Source organism: Panulirus ornatus, chromosome 1 (assembly GCF_036320965.1).
Source record: "Panulirus ornatus isolate Po-2019 chromosome 1, ASM3632096v1, whole genome shotgun sequence".
Lineage (NCBI taxonomy): Eukaryota > Metazoa > Arthropoda > Malacostraca > Decapoda > Palinuridae > Panulirus > Panulirus ornatus.
Window position 1 is genome coordinate 20,866,849 of NC_092224.1, and position 24,878 is coordinate 20,891,726.

The 24,878-nt window shown below is 40.6% G+C and overlaps 1 protein-coding gene across 1 annotated transcript in view; it reads right to left on the bottom strand.

Moving 5' to 3' along the window:
• Positions 1-24,878, bottom strand: part of LOC139757009 (uncharacterized) — a 438,069-nt gene that overhangs the window by 22,562 nt on the left and 390,629 nt on the right. The window contains 2 exon segments of the mRNA XM_071677374.1: positions 8,544-8,627; positions 16,072-16,244. Coding sequence (XP_071533475.1) covers positions 8,544-8,627; positions 16,072-16,244 — 257 coding nt within the window.

Here is a 24,878-nt window from a genome sequence, read left to right on the forward strand (position 1 = left end):
TTTCCATTCCGCTACCAGATCCACTCCCAAAAAAGATACCCCCCTTTAAAACCCCCCACTTTTAACTTTCCCCCCCAAAATTTTTCCCCCCAAAATTCCCCCCCCAAAAACCTTACCTCCCAAAAATTTTTTTCCCCCTTGACCCTTTAAAAAACCCTTTTAACCTTGTACCCAAAATTTTTAATCCTTGGCTCTTTTTAAAACCATTTACCCTTCTTAAAACTTTCCCCTTTTTTTTTTTCCACACATTTTTAAACCAAACCTAAATTTAATTGGTTTGGGAAAGGTTTAAATTCAGGGGAAAATTTTGAGGGGGAAAAGGCCCCAAAGGAAGGGGAGAAAAAAATTTTCCCCCTTTCCCAGGGGAAAAAGGGGGAAAAAAACCAGGGGAAAAGGAAAAATCCACGCGGGGATTTGGCTATCCTCCCCGAAGGTCAGACTGGGGTGTCTAAATGTGTGTGGATGAAAAAAAAGGGTGAGAAAAAAGGGAGTTAGTATGTTTGAGGAAAGGAACCGGGATGTTTTGGGCTTTTTTTTTCCGGTAAAACCAAAGAAAAAGGGGAAAAGGGAAAAAGGGGTTTTGGGGAATGTCTTGGAGTAAAGTCGGGGGTTATTGAGGGGGACAAGGGGCAAGGGAAGGAGTAGCAAAATCATGAAACAGGATTTGGGGGGGAATATGTGATAGAGTTAAGAAAGAAATTCTAGATTGATATGGGAAAAACTAAAAAGTTGATGGAGAGAGAGGGGGTGATTTTGGTGCATATGCCCTGGGCATGAGAAAAAAAATTCATGAGAGGAAAGGTGTTTGGGAGAGCTAAATGAGTTTGTTAGGGGTTTTTTGATCCCAAGACCGGGTTTTTGTGATGGGGTTTTGAATGCAAAGGTGAGTAATGTGGCTTTTTGAGGGAAAAATTTGGGATACATGGGGTGTTCAGTGTTGAAATTGGAATGGTGAAGGGGCTTGTAGATTTATGTGCTAAAAAAAGGACGGGGTGATTGGGAATCCCTGGTTTAAATAGCGGGGATATACAAAATTTTTCCCAATGTAAGTAGGAGAAAAGGCCCAGAGACTTTAAATTGGATTACGTGTTAATTGAAAAGGAGCGCGAAAGAGAGTTTTGGATTTAATTGTGAGGGTGCAAGGGAGGGATTTTAAATCTTTTATTTTGGGGAGGGAAAAGGGTTGAAGATTTTAGGGTTTTCCAAAAAAGGGGAAAAATGTTGGGGTGAAGAGAGTGGTGAGAGTAAGTGAGCTTGGGAAGGAAAACTTTTGGGGAAAGTCCCAAAGGGAGATGAGTACAAAAAAGGAAAAAGGGTGGGGAAAAAGGGGTAAGGGGAGGGGGGGAGGAATGGGATGTATTTAGGGAACAGGATGGTTGCCAAAAGATGCTTGTGGCATGGAAGGTGGGGGTTGGGGATTAAAAGGGTAGTGAGGGGTTGGGATGAAAAGGAAAGGTTTTTATTTAAAGAAAAGGGAAAAGAGGTTTTGGACTTTTTTGGGGGAAAAAAATCAAATAAAAGGGGAGATTTATAAAAAAAGAGGAGGGGGTCAAAGAAAAAGGGTTGAAAAAGAGGGAAATGAGATTTGGGGGTAAAGAGAGTATCATTAAATTTTAAAGGGGGGGGGTAAAAAGATTTTTGGGAAAGGGGGAAATAAAGGCAAAAAAGGGAGGAAAAAGGGAATTTCAATGGGGGGGGGCTTTTTTAATGGGGAGGTTATTTTTTAAAAAAAGTTTTGGGGGTGGTGAGATTTTGGGAAGGTTCTGTTTAAATTTTTTGGAAAGGGGTAAGGGGTGGGGAAAAACAAGGGTTTTTTTTATTCCGAAAAAGGGGGGAAATTTAGAGGGTTTAAAGGGGGAAATTGGGGGTTTGGTTTTAAAAAGGGAAAAGGTAGTTTTTAAAAAATTTTGGAAGAATTTTAAAAGGTGGCCAAGGGAAACCGGGTTTGGATGGTATTCAGTGGAATTTATTTAAAAGGGGGGGACTGTAATTTTTGACTTGGGTTGGGAAGGTTAATTTTAAAGTAGGGATGATTCTTTGGGGAAAGGTTTCCCGAGGGTTTGGGGGAAAGCTTTCATATGCCATTGTACAAAAGGGAAAAGGGGATAAAAAGGGGTGCTCAATTACAGTGGGAAAGTTTGTTGATTTTCCTGGTAAATTATATGGGGGGGTATGATTTAGAGGGTTAAAACATGTACAGAACTTTAGATTGGGGGAAGGGGCAGTGTGGTTTCAAAAGTGGTAGAGGGTTGTTTATCAGGTGTTTGCTTTGAAGAAAGTTTTGTGAGAAAAACCCAGAAAAGGAAAGGAAATTTTTAAGTTGCATTTATGGATCTGGAAAAGGCATTTTGATAAAAGTTGATAGAAATGCTTTGTGGAAGGTATTTAAAAATTTGGGTGGGAGGCAAGTTGTTAGAAGCAGTGAAAAGTTTTTATCAAGGGGTGAAAGGGGCCCTGTGTACTGTAGGAAGGAGGGGGGAAAAAGGGGTTGGTTCTCAAATGAATGAAGGGTTTACGGGGGTGTGATGTCTCCAAAGGTTGTTTAATTTGTTTATGGATGGGGTTGTTTGGGGGTAAATGCAAAAGTTTTGGGAAAGAAAGGGGGAAATATGAAATTGTTGTGGTTTAGAGGCTTGGGAAGTGAGTCAGTTGTTGTTCGCTGATGATACAGCGCTGGTGGTGATTCCCTGTTGAAAATGCAGAAGCTTTGGGGACTGAGTTTTTGGGAAAGGGGTGTGAAAGAAGAAAATTAGAGTAAATGTAAAAAAGGGCAAGGGGTTTTTTGGTACAGTTTGGGTTGAGGGTCCCAAATCAAATTTGGGGGGTAAGTTTGAATGGAGAAAAACTGGGGGAATAAAAATGTTTTAGATATCTTGGGGGTGGATCTGGAGCGGAAAGGAACCCTGGGAAACGGAAAATGAACATTGGGGGGGGGAGGGGGCCAAAAAAATTTTGGGGGCCCCGAAAATGTTTGGAAGTCGGGAACATTATCTCGGAAAAAAAAATGGGATGTTTGAAGGAATAGTGGTTCCAACAATGTTGTATGGTTGCAAAGGGGGCTATGGATAAGTTTTGCGCAGGAGGGTGGATGTGCTGGAAATGAGGTGTTTGAGGACAATGTGTGGTGTGAGGTGGTTTGATCGAGTAAGTAACGTAAGGGTAAGAGAGATGTGTGGAAATAAAAAGAGCGTGGTTGAGAGAGCAGAAGAGGGTATTTTGAAATGGTTTGGGCACATGGAGAGAATGAGTGAGGAAAGATTGACCAAGAGGATATATGTGTCGGAGGTGGAGGGAACGAGGAGAAGAGGGAGACCAAATTGGAGGTGGAAAGATGGAGTGAAAAAGATTTTGTGTGATCGGGGCAAAAAAAAATATATATATATATATATATATATATATATATATATATATATATATATATATATATATATATATATTTTGTGCTTTGTCGCTGTCTCCCGCGTTTGCGAGGTAGTGCAAGGAAACAGACGAAAGAAATGGCCCAACCCACCCCCATACACATGTATATACATACGTCCACACACGCAAATATACATACCTACACAGCTTTCCATACCCCAGAGGCTTCCCATGCCCTGATTCAACCCACTGACAGCACGTCAACCACGGTATACCACATCGCTCCAATTCACTCTATTCCTTGCCCTCCTTTCACCCTCTTGCATGTTCAGGCCCCAATCACACAAAATCTTTTTCACTCCATCTTTCCACCTCCAATTTGGTCTCCCACTTCTCCTCGTTCCCTCCACCTCCGACACATATATCCTCTTGGTCAATCTTTCCTCACTCATTCTCTCCATGTGCCCAAACCATTTCAAAACACCCTCCTCTGCTCTCTCAACCACGCTCTTTTTATTTCCACACACCTCTCTTACCCTTACGTTACTTACTCGATCAAACCACCTAACACCACACATTGTCCTCAAACATCTCATTTCCAGCACATCCATCCTCCTGTGCACAACTCTATCCATAGCCCACGCCTCGCAACCTTACAACATTGTTGGAACCACTATTCCTTCAAACATACCCATTTTTGCTTTCCGAGATAATGTTCTCGACTTCCACACATTCTTCAAGGCCCCCAGAATTTTCGCCCCCTCCCCCACCCTATGATCCACTTCCCCTTCCATGGTTCCATCCGCTACCAGATCCACTCCCAGATATCTAAAACACTTTACTTCCTCCAGTTTTTCTCCATTCAAACTTACCTCCCAATTGACTTGACCCTCAACCCTACTGTACCTAATAATCTTGCTCTTATTCACATTTACTCTTAACTTTCTTCTTTCACACACTTTACCAAACTCAGTATGTCTTGGGAGTAAAGTCAGGGGTTAGTGAGAGGAAAAGAGCAAGGGAAGGAGTAGCACTACTCATGAAAAGGGGAAACAGAAGAAGGAATCACGCGGGGAGTGCTCATCCTCCTTGAAGGCTCAGATTGGGGTGTCTAAATGTGTGTGGATGTAACAAAGATGAGAAAAAAGGTGAGATAGGTAGTATGTTTGAGGAAAGGAACCTGGATGTTTTGGCTCCGAGTGAAACGAAGCTCAAGGGTAAAGGGGAAGAGTGGTTTGGGAATGTCTTGGGAGTAAAGTCAGGGGTTAGTGAGAGGACAAGAGCAAGGGAAGGAGTAGCACTACTCATGAAACAGGAGTGGTGGGAATATGTGATAGAGTGTAAGAAAGTAAATTCTAGATTGATATGGGTAAAACTGAAAGTTGATGGAGAGAGATGGGTGATTATTGGTGCATATGCACCTGGGCATGAGATGAAAGATCATGAGAGGCAGGTGTTTTGGGAGCAGCTGAATGAGTGTGTTAGTGGTTTTGATGCACGAGACCGGGTTATAGTAATGGGTGATTTGAATGCAAAGGTGAGTAATGTGGCAGCTGAGGGAATAATTGGCATACATGGGGTGTTCAGTGTTGTAAATGGATATGGTGAAGAGCTTGTAGATTTATGTGCTGAAAAAAGGACTGGTGATTGGGAATACCTGGTTTAAATAGCGAGATATACATAAGTATACACATGTAAGTAGGAGAGATGGCCAGAGAGCGTTATTGGATTACGTGTTAATTGATAAGAGCGCGAAAGAGAGACTTTTGGATGTTGATGTGCTGAGAGGTGCAACTGGAGGGATGTCTGATCATTATCTTGTGGAGGAGAAGGTGAAGATTTGTAGAGATTTTCACAAGAAGAGAGAATGTTGGGGTGAAGAGAGTGGTGAGAGTAAGTGAGCTTGGGAAGGAGACTTGTGTGAGAAAGTACCAAGAGAGACTGAGTACAGAATGGAAAAAGGTGAGAACAAAGGAGGTAAGGGGAGTGGGGGAGGAATGAGATGTCTTTAGGGAAGCAGTGATGGCTTGTGCAAAAGATGCTTGTGGCATGAGAAGCGTGGGAGGTGGGCAGATTAGAAAGGGTAGTGAGTGGTGGGATGAAGAAGTAAGGTTATTAGTGAAAGAGAAGAGAGAGGCATTTGGACAATTTTTGCAGGGAAAAAATGCAAATGAAAGGGAGATGTATAAAAGAAAGAGGCAGGAGGTCAAGAGAAAGGTGCAAGAGATGAAAAAGAGGGTAAATGAGAGTTGGGGTGAGAGAGTATCATTAAATCTTAGGGAGAATAAAAAGATGTTTTGGAAGGAGGTAAATAAAGTGCGTAAGACAAGGGAGCAAATGGGAACTTCAGTGAAGGGGGCTAATGGGGAGGTGATAACAAGTAGTGGTGATGTGAGTATTTTGAAGGTCTGTTGAATGTGTTTGATGATAATGGAGTGGCAGACATAGGGTGTTTTAGTCGAGGTGGTGTGCAAAGTGAGAGGGTTAGGGGAAAATGATTTGGTAAACAGAGAAGAGGTAGTAAAAGCTTTATGGAAGATGAAAGGTGGCAAGGCAGCGGGTTTGGATGGTATTGCAGTGGAATCTATTAAATATGGGGGTGACTGTATTGTTGACTGGTTGGTAAGGTTATTTAATGTATGTATGATTCATGGTGAGGTGCCTGAGGATTGGCGGAATGCTTGCATAGTGCCATTGTACAAAGGCAATGGGGATAAGAGTGAGTGCTCAAATTACAGTGGTACAAGTTTGTTGAGTATTCCTGGTAAATTATATGGGAGGGTACTGATTGAGAGGGTGAAGGCATGTACAGAACATCAGATTGGGGAAGATCAGTGTGGTTTCAAGAGTGGTAGAGGATGTGTGGATCAGGTGTTTGCTTTGAAGAATGTATGTGAGAAATACTTAGAAAAGCAAACGAATTTGTATGTAGCATTTATGGATCTGGAAAAGGCATATGATAAGAGTTGATAGAGATGCTTTGTGGAAGGTATTAAGAATATATGGTGTGGGAGGCAAGTTGTTAGAAGCAGTGAAAAGTTTTTATCAAGGATGAAAGGCATGTGTACATGTAGGAAGAGAGGAGGAAGAGAGTAAAGTGATTGGTTCTCAGTGAATGTAGGTTTGCAGCAGGGGTGTGTGATGTCTCCATGGTTGTTTAATTTGTTTATGGATGGGGATGTTAGGGAGGTGAATGTAAGAGTTTTGGAAAGAGGGGCAAGTATGCAGTCTGTTGTGGATGAGAGAGCTTGGGAAGTGAGTCAGTTGTTGTTCGCTGATGATACAGCGCTGGTGGCTGATTCATGTGAAAAACTGCAGAAGCTGGCGACTGAGTTTGGTAAGGTGTGTGAAAGAAGAAAGTTGAGAGTAAATGTAAATAAGGGCAAAGTTATTTGATACAGTAGGGTTGAGGGTCAAGTCAATTGGGAGGTAAGTTTGAATGGAGAAAGACTGGAGGAAGTGAAGTGTTTTAGATATCTGGGAGTGGATCTGGCAGCGGATGGAACCATGGAAGCGGAAGTGAATCATAGGGTGGGGGAGGGGGCAAAAATTCTGGGAGCCTTGAAAGGTGTGTGGAAGTCGAGAACATTATCTCAGAAAGCAAAGGTGGGTATGTTTGAAGGAATAGTGGTTCCAACAGTGTTGTATGGTTGCAAGGCGTGGGCTATGGATAGAGTTGTGCGCAGGAGGGTTGATGTGCTGGAAATGAGATGTTTGAGGACAATATGTGTTGTGAGGTGGTTTGATCGAGTAAGTAATAATAGGGTAAGAGAGATATGTGGTAATAAAAAGAGTGTGGTTGAGAGAGCAGAAGAGGGTGTTTTGAAATGGTTTGGTCACATGGAGAGAATAAGTGAGGAAAGATTGACCCAGAGGATATATGCGTCAGAGGTGGAGGGAACGAGAAGTGGGAGACCAAATTGGAGGTGGAAAGATGGAGTGAAAAAGATTTTGAGTGATCAGGGCCTGAACATGCAGGAGGGTGAAAGGCGTGCAAGGAATAGAGTGAATTGGAACGATGTGGTATACCAGGGTTGACGTTCTGTCAATGGATTGAACCAGGGCATGAGAAGCGTCTGGGATAAACCATGGAAAGTTGTGTGGGGCCTGGATGTGGAAAGGGAGCTGTGGTTTCGGGCATTATTGCATGATAGCTAGAGACTGAGTGTGAACGAATGTGGCCTTTGTTGTCTTTTCCTAGCGCTACCTCGTACACATGAGGGGGGGAGGGGGTTGTTATTCTATGTGTGGCAATGGGAATGAATACAGGCAGACAGTATGAATTATGTACATGTGTATACATGTATATGTCTGTGTGTGTATATATATGTATACATTGAGATATATAGGTATGTATATTTGCGTGTGGACGTGTATGTGGGTGGGTTGGGCCATTCTTTCGTCTGTTTCCTTGCGCTACCTCGCTAACGCGGGAGACAGCGATAAAGCAAAATAAATATAAATAAATAAAATGTATATACAAGTACACATTTAGCAGTCTTTCAAAGTACTTGTTCCATATCTTTTTCACCTTGTTCTTGCCTTTTAACACTTCCCATCTCCTTCCATTACTAACAATCCCCTGTATAGTCCTATAACCATAACACTAACTTCCATCATAGCAATTCCTTTTCTCTGAATTTCACTGAAACTCTCCCCGTAACTCATTCCAATTATTTTCCAGCTCTTGAACCTTCTTTTGAATTCCTCTACCTTTCTCTTGTAAATCTCCCAATCTCGAACAATATGTCCATGCAGACACCATCCACAAAACACTCATCTACTTATATATTTGATGCCAGTTCCCTTCAGGAACTCCCTCAAGTGGGTGGTCAGAGCGAAAGACACAACAGGTGAATCCAGTGCTGCTTTTGAACCTTTACTAACCAACCCTCACCCTAAGGCCAATGGCAATGGGCAACTTTATGACCAATCACCTTCCTCACTTGCCATCAACAACTACTTCTCATACAGCCTATCTCAAACCTTTCACGCAATTCAGCCTTACCTGTAATCAGCATTTCCCTCATAAACCTTCCACTCCTCTCCCACTCCCCTTGTTTCATTCACTCTCACTCTTTGCCAATCTTGATCTCTCTTTATATTACTTTTCCACAGTCACTAATTTTTGCCAGAAATATACCTACAGTTTTAGAGATATATATACCAGACTTTAAATATACTTGCCAAATATTTCTCCTAGGTAATCACACACTTGAGGGATGTCAATTTCAAAATCCTCTGTCATCTTAAGTATATCTTGAGAGCTGAAAGTAAAAAAAATGATGTATCAGAATAACATTATTATATTTCATATTATATGATAGGCACATGAGAGACTTTTGGATATAAATATGCAAAAAAGGGCAGATTTTAGAAAATGTGGAAACAAACTTAGGAAGAAGAAAGAGGCGAGAGTAAGCAAGCCTGGAAAGGAGACTTGTGTGATGAAATCCCAACAAAGATTGAGTGAAGAATGGCAAAAGGTCAGTGTAAATGAAGCAAGGGAGTTGCTGAGTATTGGGAGGTATTTAGGGCAGTAGTGATGGCATGTGCAAGAGATGCATAAGGCAAGCAAAAGGTGGGAAATGGGCAGAATATAAGGGGTTGCGAGTGGTGGGATGAAGTAAACTCAACAGAGAAAGGCAACAGAGGCATTTGTGTGGCACTTACTAGGAAGGAGTGCAAATGATTGGGAGATGTATAATAAAAGGCAGCAGGAGATCAAGAACGACGGTGCAGGGGTTGAAAAATAGGGCAAATGAAAGTTGGGTTAGTGAACTTTAGGAATAAGATGATATTTTGGAAGGAAGCAAGCATTGTGCAAAAGAAAAGAACAAACGGGAACATTGGTGAATGGGGTAAAAAGGAAAGTGATAACAGGTAGTAATGAAGTGAGGAGGAGATGAAGTGATTAGTTTGAAGGATTGTTATATGTGCTTGATGATAGAGAGGCAGACGTAGGGTGTTTTGGTCAGGGTGGTATGCAAATTGAGGGAGTCAAGGAGAGTGGTTTGACGAAGAAAGAGATGGTGAAAACCTTGCAGAACATGAAATGCGGTAATAGGCTGGAGAGGATGGTATTACTGCGAATATTAGAAAGGAGGCGAGTATGTTGCTGACTGGCTGGTAAGGATCTTCAAAGTATGTATGGATCATGGTGAGGTGCCTGAGGATTGGCAGAATGCATGTATAATACCACTGTATAAAGGCAAGTGTTCAAATTACAGTGGTATAAGTTTGTGAATAAGAGCAAGGTTATTACGTTCAGTAGGGGTTTAAATGGAGAAAAACTGGAGGAAATGAAGCATTTTAGATATCTGGGAGTGGAAAAGAAACTTCTTCCCACGTTCATAATACATCATCTAGCTTTGAGTTTTATTCCATCTGTCCTGGTAACCATATTTTCTTGTACTTTGAAAAGATGCTTGGGGTTTACTTTATCGAACTTGTTCAGAATTTTGAGTACATGGATTAAGTTGCTGCGGTCTATGTTTTGTAAAGGTACGAGATCCAATCGTTTTAGCCTCTCTTCCTATGCCAGATTTCTAAAGGATGGGATCAATTTTGTTGCGTATCTTTGAACCTGCTTTAATTTTTTTTTTTTTTTTTAGTTTGGGAACCAAAGCTGGACTGAATATTCAAAGTGTGGTCTTACTAGTGAGTTATAAAGTATGAGAACTGTTTCTGGTGTCTTATAATCTATGTTCCTGACTATGAAACCTGACATTTGGTTACCTTTTTTACTTGACACTGGATAGAGTATTTCAAATTGTTGCTAATGACAACTCTAGCGTCTTTTTCTTAGCCTACTTCAGTTAAGGAGTTTCCGAATAGTTTGTAGTCACACGTATATTCGTCTCGAAAGTGCATAACTTTACACTTGTCTACATTAAACTTCATTTGCTGTCTGCCTGACTACAAGTTAAGATCTCTCTGAATAATTTTGCAGTCTACAGCTCTACCTCCTAGTTCAGTAATGTCAGCAAATTTGGAGGTCTTAGATATGAGACTGAGTTCTAAGTCATTAATATCATGAAAAGAATTAGGCCTAGGAACGATTCGTGGCACACCACTTGTTACGTCTAGCCAACGGCTTAGCCGTTATTTACTACACGCTGCTTTCTTCTGGTAAGCCAGTCTCTGATTCATGTACAGAGTTCTTCACCGATTCCCTGTACTTTGAGTTTATGTAAAAGTCTCTTGTGAGGTACTTTATCAAAAGCCTTTTGGAAATCTAAATACACTACATAAGATAGTAATTTTTCACCTCAATTCTTATAACATTACAAAAATTCCAGAAAATTCTCCAGGCAGGATCTTCTACAGCTGAAACCGTGTTGGTTTTCCTATACAATTCTTTGTTCTTGAAATATGGCAATTTTATCTCGTTTTAGATATCTGGGAGTGGATTTGGCAGTGGATGGAAACATGGATGTGGAAGTGAGTCACAGGGTAGGGTAGGGGGCGAAGGTTCTGGGAGCGTTGAAAAATGCGTGGAAGGTGAGAACTTTATCTCGGAGAGCAAAAATGGGTATGTTTGAAGGAACAGTGGTTCCAACAATGTTATACGGTTGTGAGCCATGGGCTATAGATAGGGTTGTTCGGAGGAGGATGGATGTGTCGGAAATGAAAAGTTTGAGGACAATATGTGGTGTGAGGTGGTTTGATCGAGTAAGTAAAGAAAGGGTAAGAGAGATGTGTGGTAATAAAAAGTGTGTGGTTGGAGAGCAGAAGAGGGTGTATTGAAATGGCCTGTTCACATGAAGAGAATGAGAGACAAAAGAACTGACAAAGAGGATTTTTTTTTTTTCATACTATTCGCCATTTCCCGCGATAGCGAGGTAGCGTTAAGAACAGAGGACTGGGCCTTTGAGGGAATATCTTCACCTGGCCCCCTTCTCTGTTCCTTGTTTTGGATATATGTGGGATATATGTGTCAAGAGGTGGAGGCAACAAGGAGAAGTGGGAGACCAAATTGGAGGTGAAAGGATGGAGTGAAAAAGATTCTGAGCAATTGGGGCCTGAACATACAGGAGGGTGAAAGGCATGCAAGGAATAAGAGTGAATTGGAATGATGTGTTTTACCAGGGTTAATGTGCTGTCAGTGGAGTGAACCAGAGCATGTGAAGCATCTGGGATAAACCATGGAAAGTTTCGTGGGGCCTGGATGTGCAAAGGGAGCTGTGGTTTCAGTGCATTACACATGAGAGCTAGAGACTGAGTGTAAAAGAATGTGGCCTTTTCCTAGTGCTACCTTGCGGGGGTAAGGGGGGGATGCTATTTCACGTGTGGCGGGATGGCAACGGGAATGAATAAAGGCAGCAAGTATGAATACATACATGTGTATGTATGTATATGTCTGTATTTATGTATGTATACGGTGAAATGTATAAGTATGCATATATGCGTGTATGTATATACATGTGCATGCGGGTGGGTTGGGCCATTCTTTCATCTGTTTCCTTGCACTACCTCGCTAACGGGGGAGACAGCAACAAAGTATAATAATATAATAATTATTTTTTCCATCATTTAACCTAACACTAACATAAGGCTAACCGAGTGGTAATTCAAGGCACACTTTTGTTTCCTTTTTTCTATATAGGAGTAACATTTGCTAGTTTCCAGTCAGTAGGGACCTGACCATCCGACAGAGACTTCTTGAAAATTTCTAAGGGGTATATCAGCTGTCTCTTGACATCCTTTAAAAATCTTGGAGCCGAGTTATTTGGGCCCTTGGATTTGTTAGGATTTACTTGGTCCAGGTATTTAAGTACTTCAATGCTCTTTATTTCTCTAACCTTCAACTCTTCTTTGTCAGATACTTGAAACATTTTCTTTGGTGGAGGTATCTGAGATGTTTTTTCAATTGTGATTACAGAGATAAAAGAATAATTTAGTATGGTAGTGAATACAGAGATAAAAGAATAATTCATTATGGTAGCCATTTCCTCATCATCAGTAGTTAGTGTGTCTTTGTTTCGTAATGCTCCAATTCCTTCTTTTATGGTCCTCCTTTGTCATATATATTTGAAGAATTCCTTAGGATTACTCTCAACTTTGAAGGATATTCTTTTGTCTTCGTCACATTCACTCTGTCTTAAGACCTTACACTCTAGATTTTGATTAATTCCTGGTGATTTTCATCAGTTCCCACTGATTTGAATTTCTTACACATGTCCTACTTTTGGCAAATTAGTCCTATTCTCCTATTCATTCACGATGGTTTTGAAATATTGCCAGTTCTCTTTGTATATGTGGAATGTGTTTCTTTTCAATTGTGAGTACTGTGATTTTAGAATTATTCCACATTTCCTGTGTAAACATCAAGAAGTTTTGTTCAATTGGTACGGCCAATTTGCCTAATGTTTTCAAAATTTGCTTGCCTGTAATCTGGAATCAAGAGTTTGTTGTCATTTATTATAGTTTTGATTTCATTGTAAAATATCTTATCGTCCTCTTCTTTTTGCCTAGGAGGTCTGTAGATAATGCCAAGACAAGAGTTTACTTACGAACTTGTCAGTAATGTCAATGTAAAGAGAGTCGTAAGTGTGTGTGTATACTTTGTTTAACTTAAGAGTACTTAAACTGTTATCAACGTAGATCAAAACTCCAGCACCTGCCCTGTACAAGCAATCTTTTGTAAATAGTCTATCCAGGAATTGCAAACTCGGCGATTAAGTGTTTATTCTAAGAGTTTACCCACGTTTCTGAGATTGCAATAATGTTCAGTTTTTCAGTAATTGCATAGGATATAAGTTCATCGTGTTTTGTAATGATGTTCCCGGCTTTTATGTATATTAAACTTACTTTCTTCTGAGTTGATTTCTGGACTGAATTCGCCTTTTCTTTAGTGTTGGTATGTGTGCCTGTATCATCACTGTTAATGTCTGTATGTGCAGCACTGGGAGAGAAACGGTTTGCCACCTTACTCTGACCCTCCTCTCACTGGACCCTACCAGAATCATTCCTAAAAGTTACTCGTGAGTTGATCTGTACCTGTGCTAACCCACTACTTATACTGCCACAGTTGTTCCCAAATGACCCTACTTGATCTTTCTTTGCCAATTCCTCTGCCTATGAGGTTACTGCTACTAGCCAAGAATCCCTACCGTCAAGGTCCCATCCATCCTCTACCTTGTTCCTAAGATCCCGTTCACACTCAGATACTTCCTCACCCTCCCCAGCTCTCCCAGTTCCTTTGTTAGCTACACTGTGATTTGCTCTCCCAAGTAGTTTAGATCTATTGCAAAAAGGCCTAATATTCTCATCCAGTACTCTGCCAAGGTGAGCTTTCCTTGTTCCATTTAAGTGAAGACCATCCCTGGCATACAGGGATCTATCATGACTTGGAAATCCTTCCCTCCCATTTTCATAATTTTCCAAAAGAAACAAGGAAGGGAGCTCACTCTTCTGTTCTTAACGCTACCTCACTGATGCGTGAAATGGCAAATATGTATGAATATATATATAGTCATACATGCGAGTATGACTCATGGTGAGGTGCCTGATGATTGGCAGAATGCTTGCATAGTGCCATTGTACAAAGGCAAAGGGGATAAAGGTGAGTGTTCAAATTACAGAGGTATAAGTTTGTTGACTATTCCTGGAAAATTATATGCGAGGGTATTGACTGAGAGGGTGAAGGCATGTACAGAGCATCAGACTGGGGAAGAGCAGTGTGATTTCAGAGGTGGTAGAGGATGTGTGGATCAGGTGTTTGCTTTGAAGAATGTGTGTGAGAAATACTTAGAAAAGCAATTGGATTTGTATGTAGCATTTATGGATCTGGAGAAGGAATATGATAGAGTTGATAGAGATGCTCTGTGGAAGGTATTAAGAATATATTGTGTGGAAGTTAAGTTGTTACAAGCAGTGAAAAGTTTCTATCTAGGATATAAGGAATGTGTACGAGTAAGAAGAGAGGAAAGTGATTGGTTCTCAGTGAATGTTGGTTTGCAGCAGGGGTGCGTGATGTCTCCATGGTTGTTTAATTTGTTTATGGATAGGGTTGTTTGGGAGGTGAATGCAAGAGTTTTGAAAAGTGGGGCAAGTATGCAGTCTGCTGTGGATGAGAGAGCTTGGGAAGTGAGTCAGTTGTCGTTCACTGATGATACAGCGCTGGTGGCTGATTCGGGTGAGAAACTGCAGAAGCTGGTGACTGAGTTTGGTAAAGTGTGCGAAAGAAGAAAGCTGAGAGTAAATGTGAATAAGAGCAAGGTTATTAGGTACAGTAGGGTTGAGGGACAAGTCAATTGGGAGGTAAGTTTGAATGGAGAAAAACTTGAGAGGTGAAGTGTTTTAGATATCCGGGAGAGGATTTGGCAGCAGATGGAACCATGGAAGCGGAGGTAAGTCATAGGGTGGAGGAGGGGGTGAAAGTTCTGGGAACGTTGAAAAATGTGTGGAAGGTGAGAACATTATCTTGGAAAGCAAAAATGGGTATGTTTGAAGTAGTAATGGTTCCAACAATGTTATATGGTTGCGAGGCGTGGCCTATATATAGAGTTGTGCTGAGGAGGGTGGATGTGCTGGAAATGAGATGTTTGAGGACAATATGTAGTGTGAGGTGGTTTGATTGAGTAAGTAATGAAAGGGTAAGAGAGATGTGTGGTAATAAAAATGAGTGTGGTTGAGAGAGCAGAAGAAGGTGTTTTGAAAAGGTTTGGTCACATGGAGAGAATGAGTGAGGAAAGATTGACAGAGGATATATGTGTCAAGAGGTGGAGGGAAATGAGAAGTGGGAAACCAAATTGGAGGTGGAAAGATGGAGTGAAAAAGATTTTGAGTGATCGGGGCCTGAACATGCAGGAGGGTGAAAGGCATGCAAGGAATAGAGTGAATTGGAACGATGTGGTATACCGGGGTCGATGTGCTCTCAATGGATTGAACCAGGGCATGTGAAGCGTCTGGGGTAAACCATGGAAAGTCTTGTGGGGCCTGGGTGTGGAAAGGGAACTGTGGTTTCGGTGTATTATACATGACAGCTAGAGACTGAGCGTGAACAAATGTGGCCTATGTTGTCTTTTCCTAGCGCTACCTCGCGCACATGCTGGGGGAAAGGGTTGTCATTTCATGTGTGGCGGGGTGGCGACGGGAATGAATAAGGGCAGACAGAGTGAATTATGTACAGGTATATATACATATGGTGTCTGTGTGTGTATATATATATATGTATACGTTGAGATGTATAGGTATGTATATGTGCGTGTGTGGATGTGTATGTATATACATGTGTATGTGGGTGGGTTGGGCCATTCTTTCGTCAGTTTCCTTGTGCTACCTCGCTAATGTGGGAGACAGCAACAAAGTATAATATAAATAAAATAAAAGTGTTCACAGCATCCTACCTAAGCAAAGCAGGAACATGAGCTATGGAAAAGCTTACGCATTTACACAAATTTTTATAACTTAGAATGCATGCTAATAACTCAGGGTGTTCTATCTGAACCTACTTTCACAAAATATTAATGATCCATATTCCTTCACTTGCAAAGACGATTAAATCATCTTTGAGCTTACATGTTCAGGTTTCTTATGACTATATATTCAAGCTCTGCATCAATTGAAGCTTATGGCTTAATTCTATCCCAAATTACTTTATCAAAAACATTACTTATATTCTTCCACTTGCTAATATGAGTAAACAATACTTTCGTAATAAAGAAAATATTAACTTTTAGCTTTAATAAGAATTCAACCACTTACCCTTCAAGCAACTGATCAACTGAGAGAAGATTTTCAACAATAAGGTCATGGTATAACTGACCAATCATTTTCCTCTTCTTAGCTTCACGGTCAATTACCCATTCCAGTGAAAACTGTACAAAATATTTTATAGTGTTCGTTGCAAACTTTTCTCTTACACACAGCTTAGCCTCCTGCAAAAAAGAAAACAAAAATTCTGCTTAGTATATGACAATCTTTTCCTCATCCTTTCCCTAAGAATAAAAAAATAAAGTGGTTTCGCCTCATTGTAACCCAATCATTTTGACTGCTGTACACTTATGACCAATCAGGAAAAAAGGCAACTGTAAACATTTAAAACGGAAATATTACACATTTAGAGCAAGTGTAAATGATTCAGTTTACTCATACATCATCCAATTTCCAGTGCAATGGGAAAATTATCTGCAATCACATTAAACCTGCTGATGGTAGCCTTTTCAGGATAATTCTTTTCAATTATCTACACATCTTTCTATCTATATCCCTGCTCCCCCTGGAAACTCCCTTAAAGGGGTGGCACCCACGGTATAGTAGTCTGCATAACTGGCGAACTCTTATGCTGATTCTTAGCTTTTAGTGCCTCACCCTTAATAGGCAAACAGCAGAGAGAAACTAAAGCACAGTGTTTTTAAGGCTACTGCCATATGTTCCTACCAATTACTATTACCAAATGTGTCTACCTAATACTCACAGCTTATGTTCTTACCTAACACTACTACCTCATGCTCCTGTCTAATGTTCCTACCAAGCACTTCTTACTGCTTCTCCCACTTTGTCAAAAGGCAGGGCTAGCACACTGCACTAACTGCAGAAAAATTTAATGCAAGAATGTATGAGCAGTGTGAATCAAGTGTCGTCAAGAGCTATGGAAGACAAGGAGAGATTGCATGTTTGTGGACAGAATGCAAGTAATCAACATGTGGGTGAAGCAGAAAGAAAAGACAACTATCTGGGTCAAGGAGTTTAACTTGACATCCACCAAAGTGCTGCCTCACTCTACAGCTGTCACTGACCTTCTCAATACCCAGGTTGGTAGCAATGGTAATGAACATTCTTAGTTGGTGGCTGTCTACCAACTACTATCTATCTATCAATCTATCTATATCTCTAATGCCAGTACCAATTGGAACTCACCTAAAGCGGTGGCCATGGCAACAGTCCTCATAACTAAGAGCTCCAGAGCTGCTTCTTAGCTTTTAGTACCTCACCCTTAACAGGCCACTGGCAGAAGGCAAGTTCAGTGCAGTGTTTGCAGAGGTTCCTATCTAACGTTCCTAATGACTACTTATATCTACTGCTTCTACCTAATAATCCTGCCTAAACGTTCCAACGTACTACTTCTATCTAGTGCTCCAACCATTTTGCAAAAAGGCAGAGCTAGTGCATGCATAGTGCTCACTGCACAAAAACCTCGAGTTATGAAGAATGAGCAGCACAAGTTAAGTGTTGTCAAGTAGTACATATGACAAGGAGATATTGTGTTTGTGGACAGAACACCAGTAGTCCAAATGTTTATGAGGCAGAAAGAAAAGACAGCTACCTGGGTCAGAGGAGTGCAACTTGACAGCCACTAAAGCACTGGCTCACTAAGCAGATGTCACTAACCCTCCCGATACCCAGGCGGGTAGTACTGGTAATATACCTCCATGGTCGTTGAATGCCTACCAACTACTGCCACCTACTCGTATTATAAACCCCCTAAAACATTTTCTTATTCTTTGTGAAAATTGCCAATACTTGTTCAACCTTCCATTTGCCCTCACCTTCAGCAACTGCACCTTTCTCATTAAAATTTCCCATCACCTGCTCTCTTTCCATGCAAATAATACCCAAACCTCTCTCTTCTCTTCCACTAGCAATATAATTTCCACATCCCATCACTCACTATCCTTTCATTTGTCCACATCCCATCTTCTGTATGCCACTCACTTCTATCACACATGTTAAGCAGTGCTTCTCTAAATACCTTCAATTCCTCACCCACTCTCCCTCTACATTTACTATCATTCACTCACTTTAATCAATCTCTCCTAGTATCACTTTTCACAAGCTAGCTCACTCACTTTCACCCCTCCATTAAGATTTCCCTCTTTTTTAAAAGCCTCTAAAAGCTTCACCCTCACCTCCAACAAGTAATGATCAAAGCTGTGAAGCATAAGTGATTGAGTAGGAAAGATGGTCAGCATATATCAATGGATTATGTAGTAGTAAATGATAGGCGTCAAAGAGATACTCATATGTGAACATGCTGAGAAGGGTTACAAGTGGAATGTCTGATCATTACTTAGTTAAGTCAAGGTTGAAGGTTTATAGAGACTTCTGGAAAAGATGAAATGCTATGGGAGGGAAGATGGTGAGAGTGAGTGAGTTTGGAAAAGCTTGAGTGTACAGATACCAGGAGAGGGCAAGCATAAAATAGCAAAAGGAGGGTAAATGAAGTTAGGGGAGGTGTTTATGGAAACATTGCTGAAGTGTGAGAGTGTGTGGCATGCAAAAGGTGGTAGACAGACATGTGAATAAGGGCATTTAGTGGTGGGACTGTAAAAGTTAAGAGGCTTAAAAAAGAGAAAAGATGTGTATGAGCATTACTTACTGTATTCCCCAAAACCATTTCTCTTACAGCCAGCAAAAACCTCAACAAGCAGTTCATTTTCATTAATATTAATGGTCATTCTATTATACCATTAACAGCCACATTATCCACCCTTGCATTCAAATCAACCACCACTAATAATGAATTTTTCACCATAAAATAAGACAAATTACTTGGTACCTTCCAAAACACTCATATCTCCTCCTCTCATTTCCTGATGCATTCTTACCCACATCAGTGTAGGGCTCACTTCCTTCAACTTTCTTGGACACTGTCACAACTCCAGTAGTAGTACAGCCCCTTCCTTTGCTCCCACTCTCACACTAACCTCTGTATTTTCCCCAAGACATTTCCAAACCATTCTTCCCTCTTCACTTTGAATTTTGCTTCGCTTAAAGAAACAACATTCAGGTCCTCTTCTCTAATATACTGCCTATCTCTCCCTTTTCCTTATCTTTGTTACATCCACACAAATTCAAACTTTCCACCTCCACCCTGAGCCTTTGAGGAGGATGAGTAATCCCTCCTTGGATCCTTCTTTGGTTCACCATTTCCTATGGTAGTGTGGTAGCACCAGGAGCAGACAAAGAAAGGCCAATTTGTGCAAATCCAAACTAGCTTTTATATATAATACATGGACACCAAAGCCCCCATCCAACCACATCTGTCATCCTGTCTGTAAGTCTAAACCATTTCAGCATGCCCACTTTAGCCCTCTCATATATACTTCTCTCTTTCCCTATCACTTCATATTCAATGAACCCTCCTCATACCACATATTTTCCTTAAAAAATTTCATTTCCAACACATCCACCCTCTTCCTTATTTTTTCACCTAGATCCCATGCTTTACATTTTTACAACTGTTGAAAGTTACACCAACGACCATAGCCATCTTTGCCCTTGCCAACAATGTTCTTGCTTTCCACATACTCCTCAGTGCACCTTTGACCTCAGCCTCCTCATCCAACCTACAGGTCACTTCTGCTTCCATATTTCCATTTACTTTCAAACATTCTCGAAGTTCTCTCCACACAAAGTCACATTCCAAACAACCTGTCTTTCATTGATACACCTGATAACCTAAATTTTATTCATATTCAATCTTAACTTTCTCCTTTCACACACAATCCAAAACTCAAGACACCAGCTTCTGTAGTTTCTGACTCGAATCTTAAACTAGTGCCATGTCATCAGCAGACATATGACTCTCACCTCTTACGCACTGCTAGATACACATCAATCAAGGAAAGCATAAAGAATCATTGCTTGTTAGCAAAAAGAGAGATAACAGAGAAAGCCAGTTACAGAGTTAATGAAACAAAATAGTTGGACAGCCATTAAGAGAGATACATCAAAATTAGAGGTAAATAAAAGAAAATAATTTAATCATATTTTTGGACTGGATGAAGATCACACACCTGGAATATGAAAGGGTATACAAAGAAGAAATGCTCATTAAAAGATTGAGAGAAGCTGCAAAACTGTCAGATGCAATTTCAGCAATACATGAAAAGGAAGAATTACTGGTTATATCAATAATCAAGACAAGATCATGTCCAATTATGGAGATGCAGTTTAGGTGATGATGGGAAAATAAGAACTGGTGGTTACAATCAAGATGAAAGGATGTCCAACAGTGAAGATGTTTGTTTGCAATTAAAGAAACTGATGGGTATTCATCAAACATTAAAATACCAAAGAGAGAGAGAGAGAGTAATGCTATTAAACACGTGAGGGGCCAAATATGGAAAGAGAATGCAACATCCCTGCCAGCACTGGTGACAGATCAGGAATGATAAGTGATGTAAAATATTCAAACACAGACTGATAGCATATGGCATACCCGGAATTTAGGGATCATATCTAAGACAACAAACATGAAATCATTAAGGTGTAAAAACAATGCCTACTCAAAACTCACCTGTTCTATCAAGTGGGGTACAAGATACTAGGGGAAGACAATGGGAGATTTTTTTCCCCACCCTTCTGAATAAAAAACATCCATAACTTTAAGTAAATAGTGGAAGATGGCCAATTCAGACACTACATAATAGTAAGAGTACCTGCAGGTAAGAAAGGCACCACAATGTTTTCATATACTCTATCTCTGATGCCCATTCCCTCCTGGAACTCCATAGCTAAAGTGTCTTCACTTATTCCTGACCTTACATGCCTCCCTCATATACAACACTTTATGCATTCTTTTACAGTTTCTCTCCTTCCAGTATTCTTCCATCCTATTTCCCTATGTTTCACAGGTGGTCTCCCTCTGACACCAACCCCTTTAATTGTACTACCATACGCTCTCCTTGTAAAATCCCAGTCTTACATTCTTTCCACACGCCCAAACCACCTCAAAGTATTACAATTCACCCATTCTTCCACTCCACAATTAATTCCCTTTGCAATCCCTGCAATACCACATGTTATACACCCCCTCATTTCTCTTTTCTTTCCCTCTAGTAACACCACATGCTCTTCTCAAGTAGCTCATTTCCACAGCCTGGATTCTTGACCTCTGAGACTCAATCCCTTTCCATGTTTAGGCTACATAGGTTAGGGTTGGGAAGACTATGCTATCTCTTAATCCTCCCTTCACTTCCATACTCACACCTATAGCCCTCAATTATTTTGTTAAAAGACCCAATGAATCTTCTACCCTGTACTGCTTTCTCCCTTATATCTCCTTCCATATCACCAAACTTAACCAATAAAGCTCCTAGATACTTGAATTCTCAGTTCTTCCAGTTTTTCTCTGCCCATATCCAATGCACAATTTAGTAGTTTCTTTTTTCACTATATATGGTTTTACAACATCTATACTTTCACTCTATTTCCTTTCAAAACTATTACTGAACTTTTACTTGCTTTTACCTTCAATCGCCTACATTTACATTATCTATCTTTTTTTTTTTTTTTTTTTTTTTTTTGTCGCTGTTTCCCGCGTTTGCGAGGTAGCGCAAGGAAACAGACGAAAGAAATGGCCCAACCCACCCCCATACACATGTATATACATACGTCCACACACGCAAATATACATACCTACACAGCTTTCCATGGTTTACCCCAGACGCTTCACATGCCTTGATTCAATCCACTGACAGCACGTCAACCCCGGTATACCACATCGCTCTAATTCACTCTATTCCTTGCCCTCCTTTCACCCTCCTGCATGTTCAGGCCCCGATCACACAAAATCTTTTTCACTCCATCTTTCCACCTCCAATTTGGTCTCCCTCTTCTCCTCGTTCCCTCCACCTCCGACACATATATTCTCTTGGTCAATCTTTCCTCACTCATTCTCTCCATGTGCCCGAACCATTTCAAAACACCCTCTTCTGCTCTCTCAACCACGCTCTTTTTATTTCCACACATCTCTCTTACCCTTACGTTACTTACTCGATCAAACCACCTCACACCACACATTGTCCTCAAACATCTCATTTCCAGCACATCCATCCTCCTGCGCACAACTCTATCCATAGCCCACGTCTCGCAACCATACAACATTGTTGGAACCACTATTCCTTCAAACATACCCATTTTTGCTTTCCGAGATAATGTTCTCGACTTCCACACATTCTTCAAGGCTCCCAGAATTTTCGCCCCCTCCCCCACCCTATGATCCACTTCCGCTTCCATGGTTCCATCCGCTGCCAGATCCACTCCCAGATATCTAAAACACTTCACTTCCTCCAGTTTTTCTCCATTCAAACTCAGCTCCCAATTGACTTGACCCTCAACCCTACTGTACCTAATAACCTTGCTCTTATTCACATTTACTCTTAACTTTCTTCTTTCACACACTTTACCAAACTCAGTCGCCAGCTTCTGCAGTTTTTCACATGAATCAGCCACCAGCGCTGTATCATCAGCGAACAACAACTGACTCACTTCCCAAGCTCTCTCATCCCCAACAGACTTCATACTTGCTCCTCTTTCCAAAACTCTTGCATTCACCTCCCTAACAACCCCATCCATAAACAACTTAAACAACCATAGAGACATCACACACCCCTGCCGCAAACCTACATTCACTGAGAAGCAATCACTTTCCTCTCTTCCTACATGTATCTATCTACATCTCTAATACCTGTTCCCCTGGAAACTCCCTCAGTGTGGCCATAGAAAAGGAATCTCCATATTTAGTGAATTCCAATGTTACCTCAGTCTTTTACCCCTTACTCATAACAGGTCATTGGCAAAGGGCAACTCTAGCAGTGTTTCCAAAGGCAAAGGCTTCTACCTAATGCTCCAAATTATTATTGTCTGTCACTCACACCAATTTACAAAAACATAGGGCTAGTACACAGCTCACTGCAGGAAAATCCAGTTACAAAGAATGAATTATGCGAGTTAAGTGTTGTAAAGTCTTGTGTGACAAGGAGAGATGGTATGTTTGTGACACAAATGCCAGCAGTCCACATGTGGGTGATACAGAAAAAGACAGCTACCTAGATCACAGGAATGCAACATGACAACCAATGAGGTGCTAGCTCACTTTGCAACTGTCACTTACCCTCCTGATATCCTGGGAGGTAGTACCAATAACATACCTCCCTAGTCAGTGGCTGCCTACCAACTTCCACCTGACATGTACAATATTCTATAATTCACCAAAGAACTACAAATATCCAAAATAAACAATGATAATGAAGGAACAATTGGAGTGGTACAAGAAGCAATAAAGCAAATTTCTCAGACAGAGAAGTTCTGACAATTGGGGATTTCAATTATAGACACAAAATGCCGGAATTTAGATTCACATGGTGACAAATTTTTAGAGTACATATTAGAAAATTTCCTATATCAACAAGTCATTGAATATATCAATATAAAAGCAACTGGCATACAATCATTACTATCTTCATAATACACGCCTAAATATCTACATACACATGACAGGCAGTTTGGAAAAAGTTTTCATGTGCTGTTTCATGTATACTTGGTAAACTTAGTTAAACAAGCAAAGTGAGGAGATAAATTCACAGACACTAAACAGACTTCAGCAACTTAAATAGTAACAGATTAGGAAATGAAATTCAAGAGTCAAAAATAAAGGCACTTTGGTGAAATGTTCAGTGAAATTTACAATGATGTTATGGAAATGTGGGTACCTCTTACTTTAAATATAAAGGGAATGCTACAAAAGATGGAACAATGGTTTAATATAAGTTGTCAAAAAGCAAAGGAAGGAGCTTTAAGATGTGCACTGGTGAAGATTGCACCAATACTGCAAACAAACAGGTATAAGAGAGCATGGAATGAGAGTAAAAGGACACGAAGGAAGGAACAGAGAAACTGTAAAGAATGCTGTGGACAAGGTAGAAAAACTTATTAAGTTTTTCCATATATCTTTTCAGGATCAACTTGTTATTTCATAAGCAGCTAACCAGGATAAGGAAAGAACTGTAGAGGTTGGCATAATGGTATACGAGGAACTGAACAAAAATTTCATAAGCGTTCCCACAATGGATATAGACCCATTATCTGTGAGTTGGAATGATATCTGGAAAAGTCATTAACAAAATACTGAAAGGTTTTGACCCATACAATGTACATGTTCCTGATGAAAGTTTACCTTTATGTGATGCTGCTGAAGGCAGATAAAACAGATAAAACTCTTGAAAATTGTTCAAGATGCTGCTAGAGAGGCAAAGAGCTAGGGGAGTGAAAAAAGTTTTCATCGTCTCTTACATGGCAACAGGAATAAGAACTTTACTACTGATCAGTCTCACTGACAAATGTGGTCTGTACGGTTCTGGAAAAGATAATAAAAAAACAAAAGTGATTATATTCATAATTGATATCATCCGAGTTAGCATGATTTTTGAGAAAGTAGGCCATGTGTCACAAACCTCTCGGATTTCTACAAGAGAATAAGCTTGTCTTAGTCAAAAGGGAAGACTGGCTGGACTGTTTGTATATACACTGCCAGGAGGTACTTGTCACTGTACCCCATGGGAAGCTGTTAATTAGCTGAATCACCAGAAGGGATAGGGGAGAAAACTCATGCAATGGATAGATTTACAAGCTGGAAGGGAACACAGGATGCACGTCAGAGCCTTTTGAATAGGGGTTTCTCACCAGCACCTTGCCAGAGGGTAAACGCTGGGATTATTCCTATTCTTGATCTAGGCAAGCTACTTGCCTGAAGGTGTGGGCTCCTACCATGATATGTTTGTAAAAGA